Source organism: Branchiostoma belcheri, unplaced genomic scaffold (assembly GCF_001625305.1).
Source record: "Branchiostoma belcheri isolate BF01 breed outbred unplaced genomic scaffold, Haploidv18h27 scaffold178, whole genome shotgun sequence".
In the NCBI taxonomy this organism is placed as follows: Eukaryota; Metazoa; Chordata; class Leptocardii; order Amphioxiformes; family Branchiostomatidae; genus Branchiostoma; species Branchiostoma belcheri.
The window spans coordinates 128491-142657 of NW_017803246.1; the positions used below are offsets into that span (position 1 = coordinate 128491).

At 46.8% G+C, this 14167-nt stretch overlaps 1 protein-coding gene across 1 annotated transcript; it reads left to right on the forward strand.

Moving 5' to 3' along the window:
• Positions 1–6043: 6043 nt before the first annotated feature.
• Positions 6044–14155, forward strand: LOC109467219 (protein ANKUB1-like). The gene is made up of 8 exons (XM_019765164.1): positions 6044–6285; positions 8290–8400; positions 9110–9282; positions 9850–9974; positions 10392–10581; positions 11359–11577; positions 12335–12544; positions 13067–14155. Exons 1-8 carry the CDS (start codon positions 6129–6131, stop codon positions 14021–14023), a joined length of 2142 nt encoding a protein of 713 aa, XP_019620723.1. The 5' UTR covers positions 6044–6128; the 3' UTR covers positions 14024–14155.
• The last annotated feature ends 12 nt before the right edge of the window (positions 14156–14167 follow it).

Genomic DNA, 14167 nt, shown 5'->3' on the forward strand with positions numbered 1-14167 from the left:
GTAGCCTCTACCAGGCTTCGGGAGGCGGCTGGAAAGAGTAGAAATCGGCCAAATAGAGAGATAACATGCCAGGGGAGTTGGTCCGGGTGCGGCAAACTGTTCTCTAAGCGCGGAACTCCCCCGGCATGTTATATCTCTCTCTATTTGACCGATTTCTACTCTTTCCAGCCGCCTCCCGAAGCCTGATAGAGGCTACTATATTTGCTGAATTCTGCTATGCCCCGGGAAGGTCTGGTGGAGGCTATTCTACTATCCACAACCTCGTAGGAAGGCCTGCTGGAGGCTTTTTTTCCTTCATTTTGCTGGAAATAATTGGAAGCAAGCGAAACAAAAACAACCTTAGACAGCATAAGTATAGCATGATACTACCACAAGGCTTATCCACAGTTAAGGAAACCCCTTAAATAATTACCGACATTTCTAACTACCATCAAAGCTTATTTAAAAGCTTGTGCAGATGACGCGGTTTGGAGCCGGTGGAATCCACAACAAAATCCGCTTTGATTACTTTTCTTCTTAAGTTTAATTATTCGGTACAAACTTCCAAATCCCGACAAACAATGCTTCAATTTTCTTCCCAAACGATGAAATCACCTGACGGCATCTCGTAAATAATCTCCAAGCAGATCCCTTCCGGTGGTAAAAAGACTATCAAATTGGCCAGGCAGTATCCATTGGGCATTAGTTGGTGTGGGTACGGACAAAAAAACGGCCATATATAAAAAGCTAACGATCATTTCCCCACAACCTCTGCTTGGAGAGTATCTCGTAAACAAAAGAAAATCCGCGCCTCTTCAGCAGCTAATTCTGATGATTTAGGCGTGAGAGTCTGTCTAAACAGCTTGGGGTGTTTTGAAAACTTTCTAAAAGGAGTTGGAAAACTTGTTTCCCGTTGCCATAACAAGTCGTGCGCAACGCTTGTAAATAAAGGTTGTTTTCGAGTCTGAAAAAAACGAAGATTAAAAGGAAGAGTTTAGATAATCATTTCCCAAGGAGAAGACCATTTCTGTTGGTACGTGCATTCTTCTTTCCCCTAGTTTTTATTTGTTTATTTGTGTATGCGTGTTTTTGTGGCTCCAAATATAACGTTACACAATACAGCATTACCATACTTCGTCAGTGCTGCTAATGTTATGACTATGGGACTGGGAATTCGCGAAGTAGTATATATGGGTTAGGTAGTGAAGTCTAGTATTCTAACCATTCCTTTTCTTTGTCCTCATAGTGCTACATTAACTCAAACTCCGTATGTTTATAGTGACAAACATTCCCAAACCGCCCTCAAGTCATTAAAACATGATCCACGACTTAAAACAGAATTCCCCGTGAGAGATGAGGAGTTTTAAAGGCTTTGCAGACAACATAGATTAAAATAATTTTAACAAGATTGCGGATTACAGTGACATAAAGGATCTTTATATCTCTTCAGCCCACTAATGTGTCAAACTATCCCCCGACCTTAGTTCTTTGTAACCAACTGAAAGGAGACAATCACAGGTAGTCAGACAGGTGATCCCGCAGGTAGTACACCTGAGCTGGGCAGGTGAGAGCGGGCAGGTAAACCTACTCCAGGTGTTTACGGTAGAAGCGCGGGTGAAAGACCGCTGTGTGAAACGGAAGACGAGCGGGGAGCTGTGTGGTTACAAAAGCGGGAGGACCGGGGGAGGTGTAGGGTTCGCCGGTTGCGCGGGCGGCGCCTCTGTTTGCGGTAGTTACGGCCAGGCTGAGCGGTCATAGCTGGGAGAACGGGAGAGAAGGAGGGAAAGAGAAGGCGTTTAGAGGTGAGAAATGATCATTGTAGTGGCATCAGGCATCGTACTAACTCGTTGGAGGATAATAGGATTGAAAGAATGTGCTTAGGACGGAACAGATATGTATGTATTAAGGCAGTTCATTGCCACAACGTTGTGCAGAGAAAATTGTCAAGTGCTCGCAGAAAAACTTTGTGGCTGATAACAGGTAGGAACGGTAAGGGTGAGTGTTCAAAGTTATCGAGAGACTATGCAGGGGATGGAATATGTAATGCAGTATATATATAGTAATAGCCTGAAACGTATCCGTTGTTCAAGTATCAGAAATTGCTGTGTTGAGGCTAAGGTGTTAAGGTAAGGAACGAGAGGGAGGGAGGTGCTGTTCGCGGAAAGACTGCCACTTTTCAAGTGATAATATGCAAGTATATAGCACAGTTAACCATACTAGAAGAGTTATATATAGACAGTCTATGATGCATTTTCCTATGGGCACAGTGACTGTGCAGGAATTTCACTAGACAGGTATACGTGGTCTAACTTTCAGGCCACTAGTGGACAGTGTCAGCGTAGGTAGGGAAAAGTTCAACATTGAAGCTAACATTGCGGCTCTAGGTGCAAACGTCAGGATGCCGAGTTGTAACTGCAGTGTCCCTGGCAGCAGGCAAGTAGTGACCATAGCTTAGACTTAGCACTGTTTAAGATATCTCAGTTGTGTGGCACCGGAGGCACGCCTGAAACATATCCGATACTAACAGTTTTTGCTCTCCATGAACCAACCCTAACCTATGGTAGTTAGCAAGAAGACTATCAAAACGTTAGAAGTCGCAAAAGTCTTGATGTTTCTGATTCGATGTCTAACTTTATCAACATGCAGTATCCAATGCTTTGAGCACCTATGAAGGCCACACAGTGGTTGGATATCTCAGCTAACATTAAGAGCTTAATCTGAAAATTCTACCGTTGTTCAGAAGTGCTGAGTTCAATCATTTCCAGGCACATTTTTAGTACTGCAAGACTCGGCACAGTTGGCAGTATCATTGGCAGAGCAGTATCCAATACACTACTGACTATATTTTCAATACTTGGCTGTAGAAAAATGAAAAATAAGACACCAGTACAAAAAGAAAGCCGTCGTTCGGTGTGATATAGCCAGCTGCCGCCGCGCCGCGTGCCTGCGAAGCTGGAGTGTTATGCCGAGGGGTGGTCATACCGACTATACTAAGATAGTCTAGAGATACAGAAAATCCAATCAAAAAGCCTCAAAACTCTTCAAAAATAAGCCGATGACTACACATCTGCTTGGAGGGCATAGTTGCGATTGTTCAGGATGTTTACAGTGTGTAGCGATATGCCTGAAACTCGACACTCGTGTGGCGGGTAAAGTTTACGCCGCAGAGTCGATACAATCGATGTCAGAAGTTGCCAAATCAAACGACATAGTGACGTCAAACGCGCCAATCGTTCCGTCCCTACGTGCGAGTTTTGGCGCGAACACAGAGTACTTCACACTGGAAATGCGTTTTCACATATTTCAAGAGTATTTAAGATCTCAACTTGTGACTGTGCGAACCGTAAAGTTTATATCGGGTCGAAGTCGAAGCGTGATGATTTCCCTATTAGTAAGCTTTATTTTTGCACCTAAAGACTTGCCTGTGTATTGTAGTTTCTTTACTCCTGTCTTGTCTTGATGATGATTTTGAAGAACTTTGCTTGTAGAATTTTCAAGATCATGTCTTCGTTTTTACATAGCCTTTCCAACGAATACTAGTAATTGAAACATGCTCGACTACAATTTTGTAACCGCCCCCCCCCCTTTGAACTACTAGAGGCTATTTTGTACGATTTTCTAAAAACGTTTTGTGTCCTTTGGAGTTTGAATCATACATGTCTTGTATATCGTGCATCATATTCCAAAATAAAATCAAAAATCACACAAATCTAATTTTGCTAGCCCCCTAGTCACACCATCTAATGAACAAGAGGGTGATCAATAAAGGGATACTGTTCGGCCGATTGGATCATCTTGCCACCGTAGGATCTGCTTGGAGATTAGGAAGTCTGTTTTAGCCACTTGTATGTCCAGGCATGTAGGCGAAAGAACGTCTCGGGTTGAGGCGTCTAAGTTGTATTTACTTAAACACTTATAGTTGTTGATTCTGTGCCTCTAATAGAACAGGGTGAGGTTGTTCTGAGGGTGTGTAGTGATCCGTACTTGACCCGTGCTGGAGACAGAGACTAGGTAAGAAAAGGCGTCCTCTGTGCGCAGGGTGCGTTACCGCCTGGTACAACACGCGCGGCGGGGCTGGAACTGACTTCTGCACGCGTGTGTGATCTTCAATAAGTTCCGAGACAAGTATTATTTCCACTGAATGAAGACCGTAGACCAACCAAAATTGGATTTCCAAGATGATTTTCAAAATATGATTCATGGTATAAGAGGATGATACGAGTATGATAGACAAAAACGAAACGCAACAAATCATTAATTATTCTGATGTAGGCGATTGAACTGTGGTCGTTGAAAAATTGCTCGTTGTGTTGGAATAAAGTTCTACATTTTGCTATGATAAATACCAACACAGATGAACTTTCATGATAAAACGCAACAAATGCTCTTCCTTAAATCCCCAAGCAGATCCTTCGTTGGTTGCAGGAAAGTAGAACAGAACAGTTACCATTTGGAACCCGAAAAAAAGATACCAGTACCAAAAATAAAGCCCAATAAAAAGACTGAATACGCATGAAGAATACGCCGGAGCCCAAACGTCTGCTAGGAGAGTTTCCTATCACTGAAAACTGCTAATGAGAGTTTTGAGTCCCTCACCGGTCTTCGCCTGAGTGGTAAGGGGACATTCCCGGCTGGTATAACACGCACGGACTCTGCTGGAACAACTTTCCTCGCGCGTTTGTGATCTTAACCAAGTACCGAGTCAAGTGCGCTTTCCCGCCCGACAAACGCCAATGCTACCCGCTAGAGGTGCGAACAGGCGCGGCTCTGGCTGGCATGTGTGATCAATGTTGCCCAATCCTACCAATATTCGCAGGGCGACTGTTGTATACAGAACTTAGCCTCTACCAGGCTTCGGGAGGCGGCCGGAAATTTAAGAGTAGAAATTGACCAAATAGAGAGATAAGAGTGTGCAGAAAAATGTACTTTCTATCGGACCAACTCCCTTGGCATGTTATCTCTGTATTTGGCCAATTTCTACTCTTTCCAGCCGCCTCCCGAAGCCCGGTAGAGGCTATCCAGAACCGTGCTTTATCCAGAACCATGCTCAGACATGGTTCTTGACAGTCCACGCGTATCCAGAACCGTGCCTGGGGCAAATCCATGTTCTTGGATACACAGAGACCATCCAGAGCAGTACCCGGTCCTAACCCTATAATAACTCATTCAGACATAGACTAGACGTTGTTGTAAAAGATAGTCACGTTTTCTCAGTGACAGCCCACACAAAACCTCCTTGTCACAAATAAGTAGATGAACAACAAGGAAAACAGATAATGTTCACATATACTAGTATCCTGAACCTACTCATTTAAGAAGTGATGTTTACACGGAGATACAGTGTAGGTGGCGCTTCGACGATGCTCCCGTTCGATTATTTATGAAAATATATTATTCTCCAAACTTAACGTGTCCGCCTAACAGAATCTCTTGTGTCCCCATACAGTCCCGTTACAATGGCAACAACAGCGGACGACCGACGCTGAGGAAACAAAAAAATGGCGGCCAGGAGAGACTAACTCACGTGACTCCAAGGTCGTCCTCGCGTGCGGACATCAAGGTCAAACCTACGTCAGCAAAATCCCGGGTTAATTAGAGGACAATCACCCGGGAAACCGCACCTAGCAACCTAGCAGGGCCATACGGGCGTTGCTATGACGACCGGAATAACATCACTAGCCAGGAGACCAGAACAGTAGATACACACGGGAAATAACAAGCCTGTCGCTGTACGTGTGGGTCTGACAATGGCGGGACGCTGCGGAATGGAGTCTGTGGCGAAAACTTGGACTTGAAGAGCCTCTAAGGATCGCCTTCACTGTGCAAGTGAAAGTGGGGACAGTCGCTCTTGTGTTGGAAGTGTAGACAGTACTGACCTGCGACCCTTGGGAGGAGAAATCTAACTTGACTTTGTCAGTGAAAGTGTAACGCGTGAATTTGATCTGGAAAGTAAAGACTTCGGCTTTGTAAGTGGCAGTAGAAGGTGTGATAGAAATTTTTGAAAAGTGAAAGTGAAATTTGTCCTAGACCATGAAAGTGAAAGTGACAAAAAGTCTTTGGCCAAAAAAGTGAAAGTGACATTGAAAGTGAAATTTTAAAAAAGTGAAAGTTTTAAAAATCGTCTTGAAAAGTGAAAGTGAAAAGTGAAGATGCGGATCTTCGTGACGTTCCGCCGCGAGCGTCTGACGGTTGACGTGGAGACGGGCGTGACGGTGGGGCAGATGAAGCGGGAGATCAGAGACAAGTTCTCCCTGGTGGGAGACGACGGCACGCACGAGAAGAAGTTCCTTGTCTTGACCTTCGCAGGTGAGAACGTCTTGAGAAACACACACACACACACAGACACCTTCAACTTTGGCGGTATGACGTCCGTTTATGTAGATGTGTAGATAAAGGTCCCGTTCCACTCCCTGTGCAGAGCATTTGGGTGGTGCCCATGTCCATTTCTGTAGCCCTTGGGCCACACAGTTGTGCCCGCTGGCAGTGTTGTGTGCTTAACTCCCATACTCTTTCTCATAGATGCTCAGTGCTAAGCAGAGAAAGCAGTATGTACCATTTTTGCAGTCTTTGGTATGACCTGGCCGGGGATTGAACTCGCGAACTCCCGGTTACAAATCATTCTAACCGATTTATCATTATTATTCATTATCTTTACTTATGTAGATAACGTAAGGAATAGTTCCATTGATAATCCATATGAAATCCGATGAAATCCGTAACCTCCAAGCACATTTGGGGAGGGGGCAAGACAGTATAGTTGGCCCGTTACTAGGTAGTTGGCCCCGTCCAACTTGTTACGGCCTGGCCAACAATTATAATAGTGTCTTGTCCCTGATGAAATCTGCTTAGAGATTATCAAATCCGGACACTCCTCTTGTAAGGGTAGAATTTAGGATTTAGGTCTCTTTCCTAGACGAATGTACGCTTACACGGAGATAGATGCACGGCTACATGTCAGTCAGTCAGTCAGTCAGTCAAGTCCGCATGCTCCTAGAAGCGTAGCGCCCCGGCAAACTGTCCTCCAAGCACTTCTGTTCTGCGCCGCTGCCCAGGCTGTAGTTAGGTTGTAGCCTGCTGCTCTCAGGTCTGATGACAGGACATCCAGCCACTTCTGTCTGGGCCTGCCCCTGGGTCGGGTCCAGTTTGTAGGTGTGTATATATGATGCGCCTACGTTGTAGCACGTCACGGTCAAGGCCACCGCCATTCAACCTGCAGGTCATTAACCCCGGCCAGAGCATCGTCTATTGTCTCCCGTTTGTTGTTATACACGCAGATCAACACGTACGTATTGTACAGACTACGGGTGATACTGTTACAGCTACATTGTCGTACTGTGGATAGGTTTCAGTGCCAGGCGCACGGCCAAATGCGTCGTTCCACAGTTTTATTCATGTACTAGCCTCTACCAGGCACCGCGGATCGCTAGAAAAATAGTAGAAATCGGCCGAAATAAGGGGATAATATACCAGGGGAGGTAACCGGCCAGAGAAGATCCAATTCGCGACCCACGCATTTTTGGATCTTCTCTGGCCGGCTACCTCTCCTGGTATACTACAATGTATCCTTTTATTTCGGCCGATTTCTACTATTTTTCCAGCGATCCGCGGTGTCTGGTAGATGCTACAGTTTTACGACATACGACGTACTGTCGCAAGGAGGTCTGACAATTTTCTGTCCGGGCCCACAGTGTAATGTCGTACCTGGTCAAAGACAAAAAGACGTGAAATTTACACTCATCATTCACTGTGTTCTGCGTCTACAGTCTCGTAGAAATGTCCTGTAGCCGCATTCAGTCTTTCTTCATCTCTTTCCACCGTGCCTTCTGCCTCGCGAGCTCTCTAAGCTCCTTGAGTTTCTTTTCTGTTGTGGGAGGGCCTAGCCCTCTGCGCTTCAGGTCTCCCTTCAGTAGGCTGAGTAGGTTGATACAATGTCTCCTCCTGCGAGCTTATATACACACACATATATAATAAAAGTAAAACACTTCCTGAAGAGACTATTTGTAATACAGGGGATTCCACTTATTTGTATTTCGGGTAATTGTATAGAATTCTAAAACACCAAACCATTCACACCATTGTAAAAACAATGCATAATTGTATAGCGCATTATCGTATATTCCGGCGTATCGTATAGAATGTACCAGTTTCACATTCTGCATAACATTGCTGCTCACAACACCAGCTACTTTGCTACCTTGTACGCTACAAAGTACACCATTATCACATGGGATACAGGTGTACCTTTCCCATCCTTAACAATGCATCTTTCTTATCCACAATACATCAAGTAATTTTCCCCTCATCCCCCAGGTTCCACCCTCCAGGACGAGTGGGTGTTCTCTGATATCGGCATCCTCCCGGGATCGACCATTAAATGCGCCCTGAGGGAGGTGGACGGACCCACCCTGTTCGTCTATACAGGTGAGGCAGACTCACTTCGTCTTTCTTTCTTTCTGTTGAGGCGACCGATTTCAACTTTTTGAAGATTCTGTTGCCTAATAGTATATACATAAGGATAATATGTAAGGTGTGAGCCACGCATTCACATCGTAAGGGCCCCTACTCTTTCGAGTAAGTGCGGTGGGTTCTTTAACGTGCTTAAGGTGCGGTTCTCAAAAAAAAAAAACGGGATCCACATTGAATGTCCTATCCTGGGGATGGTGGCTTTGGTGCTATTGGCTACGCCACAGGCGCGGAGCCTTTGGTGTAGTACTGCGATTGAGTTGAAAATATTCTAAATATTACGAGAATCCTTACCTTAGACCTTACTTCCTCCTGTGCCCGATGGCACATCAGGCAGCAAGCTTCGTTTTGTCAGCAGCTACTGACTCTGCCTCCTTCCATGGAATGTTCGTATTTGTTAAGATAGGGCTGTCATTGGGTGGAGAATATGATCAACAGATATAATCCATGCAAATGGGGCAAATTATTTGCAAAATCAATCATCAAAATTGTATAATTCGGCAACCGCAAGGGTTAACATCATTTGGCGAATGTATGAGATCGTGGAACTCTTGTTTTGTTTGCGGTGGAAACAATGTAGACTATAACACAAACACATACAAAGCGGCACCACAAAAATACAATCAAGACGTAATCTCTAACGTGAGAAATTTGTCTGTACCTGCAGCGTTTAACGGCGAGACGGTGACCTTCCTGGACAAGATAAACTTCGTGTCGGGGACGGTGAGCGAGGTGCGGAGTCTGGTGACGCGCCGCACCGGGCTGCCGGTCGGCATCTACAGGCTCCTGGCGCCCGGCGGGAGGGAGATGTTCGACTGTAACAGCCTCGACTTCTATAAGGTATGGAGGGGATTTGTGTGTGTGTGTGTGTGCATTGTGTGCGCGCGCGTGTGTGTGTGTACTGTGTAGCCATGTGTGTGTGTGTGTGTCTGGATGTGTGTGTGTGTGTGTCTGCGTGGATGTGTATGTATGTATGTGTGTGTGATTTTTGTGGATGTGTGTGTGAGTGTGTGTGCCTGCGTATGTGTGTGTCATTATGTGTAGTGTGTATATGTGTATGTGTGTGCTGTGTATCATATATATGTGTGTGTATGTGTTCATGTGTGTGTGTGATTGTGTGGTGTGTGTATATATGTGTTTGTGTATGTGTATGTACGTGTGTGTGTGCGTGCGCGCATACGTGTACATGTGTGTGTGTGTGTCTTGCGCGCTTACGATGCAGATGTTTATACTTTTGTTCATGTTACAGGTAGAACTTGGAGCGACGCTCCGCATGGAGACGTGGGACGGCTGGACGGAGTTTCTGCAGGCTGATGAAGATGCTGATGTATATGATGAAGATGCTGATGTATATGTTGCTGTTACAGGTTTATGATGATGCTGATGTTGTTGATGTTGACGTTACAGGTAGAGCTGGGCGCGACACTGCGCATGGAGACGTGGGACGGCTGGACGGAGTTTCTGCAGGCCGCCACCGCAGGGCAGGCCGGGAGGGTTCTACTGCAGGTGGCCGAGAACGAAATGGTGCAGAGGTGGGTTCAATAGTCATTCGTGGGGTCGTGTGGCGTAGCGGCAGAGTTCTCATTCATTGCTCCATTTGTTCCTTCATTCATGTCTCCATGTGTTCTTTCATTTGTTCATTCATTTTTCTCATTTTCCTTCATTCCTTCAATTGTTCATTCCTTCCTTCCTTTTTCTCGATCATTAATGCCTCCTTTTGTTCCTTCATTCCTTCACGTTCCCATTCATTCATTTGATCATTCACTCACTCCTCCATTTCTTCGTCCATTCATTTTCCCATTCATTCATTCATTCCTCCATTTGTTCATTGATTCCTCCATTTTTTGTTAATTCCTTTGTTAATCCCTTCATTTTTTTGTTCATCCATCCATTCCTTCCTTACTTCCTTCATTTAATTCATTCCCCTATTCCTTCACTCCTTCCTGCAGGTACCAGTACAAGGTGGCCCTGTACATCGCTGGACACTACGGGCACGCGGACCTGGCCACCTCGGTGCTGAAGTACGGCGCCAAGCCTGACGAGCCGGTCGGCATGCATCCTTTTCGGGAGTGGTGTGACCAGGACTCCCATCCGCTGGCTATCCAGCCCGCTATCCACCACACGGCCGAGACTGGACAGGTAAGGCAGCCCTTACTGTAACCCTAAAATCTAGCTCTAACGGGACAGGTACGGTAAAACTTTCCTCTAACCCTAACCCTAACCCACCTGTTCTGGGAGTGGTGTGACCAGGCCTCGCACCCGCTGGCCATCCAGCCCGCTATCCACGCCACCACACGGCAGAGGCAGGACAGGTACGGGAACCTTTAACTCTGTTTCAGGACAGACCTAGGTGCAGTTGGCTTGTGTGTGTGTATGTGTGCGTACGTCTGTGTGTGTGTGTGTACGTGTAGAAGCGTTTGTGTCTGCCTGAAAATCATGCGGCCTGCATCAAAATTGCCTTGATCTAACCCTTACCCAAAGTAACGGGACAGGTACTGTGGAGCTTACCTCTAACCGTACCTCTGTGTCGCCAGGTGTCTGTCCTGCATGTGATGATCCAGTACAACCCAGCTGTCTCACCAGTATATATCTAAACCCACTGTACCTAACCCTTACTTCTAACCAAGGAGGTTTAACCTTCTTGCTCTAACCGTAGCAAACTTTGCCGTCCACGGCTTTACTGGCCCTTCGGATGTTGGGCGGCCGGCAACCGTAAAGCGATTCAATCAGGCTACTCTAACCGTACCTCTTTGCTTCAGGTGTCGGTCCTGTGTGTGATGATGCAATACAACCCCAACTGCCTCGCCAGTAATAACAGTAATACACAGTAAGAAGCTTGCTTAAACCAAGGCTCAAACTAGTACCTAACCCTTACCAAGCCCTTACCTCTAACCATACCTTGTGTCTCTACATTAGGTGTCTGTCCTGCGAGTGATGATCCAATACAACCCCAGCTGCCTCGCCTGTAAGTTCCAGGGGAAGAACCCGCTGTCCGTAGCGCTTTTGGCGGGAAAGCGCGAGGCGGCCATCTACCTCATCAGCAAGTACTGGAGCCCGGTCACCATCAACAACATCTCCCTGTCCATCAACATGTACGCCAAGGTGCGGCGTTGGGCAGAGGGGTCCAGGGAACGGGTACGTATTGATGATCACTGTCACCAAGTACAGTAGGGGCATTGTCAATAGCTTTAAACAATGTTTAGAGCTAGAAGATCAAGGGTTAGGTGTAACAAGTCGATCGGTGTAATATAGCCAGCTGCCGCCGCGCTGCGTGCCTGTGAAGCTGGTGTGTTACGCCGAAAGGCGGATATGCCGGCTATACAGATACAGAAGCTGGTGTGTTACGCCAAAGGGAGGTTATGCCGGCTATACAGATACAGAAGCTGGTGTGTTACGCCGAAAGGCAATTATACCGGCTATACAGATACAGATAATGTTAAATACCTTCACAGAAGGAAAATAGTGTTTTGCTTTGTTTCTTCTTCTTCTCGAAACAAAACAATGTCAATGACCTGGACCAGACGGCTGTCACCATGGCAAGCGGAGTCTACATGTATATAATATTGTATATTGGCTGCCTGTATCCACTGGCCTCCTGTAACCGTTGACTGCCTACTAGGTACCTGGTGTGGTGGCAGACAACCTATAATAGTGTTAGTAGTAGTAGTGTTGCCGGTTACATTATGTAGCAAGTGGCAGTACAGAGTTGCAGGGGCATAGTTGGCAGTACTGACATTTTGTTTCATTTGTCTAAAGGTAGTTTCACGAGGCCATGTATATAAGGATATAAAATGATGGGAAAAAAAGAAGAAAAACTGGTCCCAAAACTGTGTCAAAGCTGTTTACCTTTCACATGTCTGACCCTCTATTTTATGCCCCCCCCCCTCCGCAGGTGTTCCTCCAGAAGGGTTCAGTGGCCACGTCCCTGAAGCGGTCGCCCCACAAGGGCGCGCTGGTCGGGCAGGGGGTCAACGTCGACGGATTCACCTCCAGCCAGATGACCTCTAAGACGAAAGCCGAGATGCGTCAGCAGGCCTTAAAGTCGATGGCAGCGTCCAGCAAACTCCCGCCTATGCCGGTGCTGACCAGCAGGTTCAGCAAGGTAGGCATGGCATTCACACCTTTCAGTTCAACCCTTTCCTTACCTATACAGAGCCACCAAAATTGGATCTGCGTGACCCTTGATTTTATAAGTGGAATATGATTTACAACGATTTAAGACTTAGTATGGTTTTAAAGATAACAAAACACACAAAACGTGAAAATATTTCACAGAGGGTATGAGAGATTCCGTTTCTCGTTCATGTCGCAGTGTTCATGTTGTAACGTGTGAATGTTGCATTGTGTGAATGTTGCATTGTGTCCATGATGCAATGTGTTCATGTTGAAATGTGTTAATGCAGCTATGTGTTCATGTTGCAATGTCCTCATGTTGCAATGTGTTCATGTTGCAATATGTTCATGTTGCAATGTGTTCATCTTGCAATGTGCTCATGTTGCAATGTGTCCAAATTGCAACGTGTTCATGTTGCAAGGTGTGAATGTTACAATGTGTCAATGTTGCAACTTTGTATTCATGATGCAATGTGCTCATGTTGCAATATGTTTGTACCCCCCTGCCCAGACACTGTTAACGATGCACAAAGAGAAGCTAATCCGGGAACAGGACGCCGAATCCGTCACGCCCAAACGCAGCTTCGCCCAGACAGACTCCAGCGCGGAGATGCAGCTCCCAAACATCCCACCAGGGGGCGCTAAAAAACTCAAACTGCGGGCTCTGCTGGGCAAGAAGGAATCTCCCGCTGCCACCGACGAGTCGCCACCAGAACAAAGTGCTGCTTCCTCGGGGGCTAAAAAACTGGCGATGAAATTTGGCGCTGCGAAAACTGCGTCAGAATCGACCAGCGAAGATGCGCCAACACCCAAACCTGCCGGGGGCCTCATGGGTAAACTAGCCGGGCTAAGGAAGGCCGCGGACAAGCCTGAAGAAAGCAAACCTTCCCCAAGTTTCGGAGGAAAGCTTCTAGGGAAAGTTCAGGACACGTCAGGCGCTGAAGACTCACCGGCAGACGCTGCAGTACCGGCGGCGCCCGCCGCGGGGCGCTTCAAACTGAAATCTCTGCTCGGTAAACTGAAAGGCGGGCAGAGCGCAGAGCCAAGTCAGGAGGAGGGGGCATCAGGAGGGGCGACCGGGAACTTCATTGAGACCGGGAAGGACAAACTGCCTCTCCTGCTGCCCAAACTGGGTCAAGGTCAGGCCGAAGGTCAACCCGACGACCTTGGGGGCAAGCAGAGGTCAAAGACCGAGGAGCCGCTACCTCTACCCGCCCTTGAAAAGTCGTTTATCCGCCGGCGTTCTAAGACGGAAGAGATGCGTAAGAGCACGCTGGCGCTGTTTGAGCTGTACCGTGGACAGACGGCACATGAGAAGGCGGTCGGCTGCATGGCCATCGCAAACACCTTCAAGGAGAAACCCTGGCTCCACCAGGTGCACCTGGCGGTGACCCTGGCCAGGCAGAGCGTGCAGAGGTCGCTCGAGAAGGGACGCAAGGACAAGATGGAGGTCAAGAGTTCATCCTAATGGGACTTGTACTGTATCCAGAACCTAGATCTTATAATGCCTGAAAGGCTTAGGATCAGGCACGGTTCTGGATAGTCCCTATTGTATCCAGAGCCATGCCTATATAGTCTGAATGGGTTAGGGTCAGGCATGGTTCTGGATAGT

Coding starts and splice junctions, on each gene's coding strand:
- LOC109467219 (XM_019765164.1), top strand. CDS start 6,129: ATGCGGATCTTCGTGACGTTCCGCCGCGAGCGTCTGACGGTTGACGTG. Junction 6,286..8,289: donor CCTTGTCTTGACCTTCGCAG/GTGAGAACGTCT, acceptor CTCATCCCCCAG/GTTCCACCCTCCAGGACGAG. Junction 10,582..11,358: donor ACACGGCCGAGACTGGACAG/GTAAGGCAGCCC, acceptor TCTCTACATTAG/GTGTCTGTCCTGCGAGTGAT.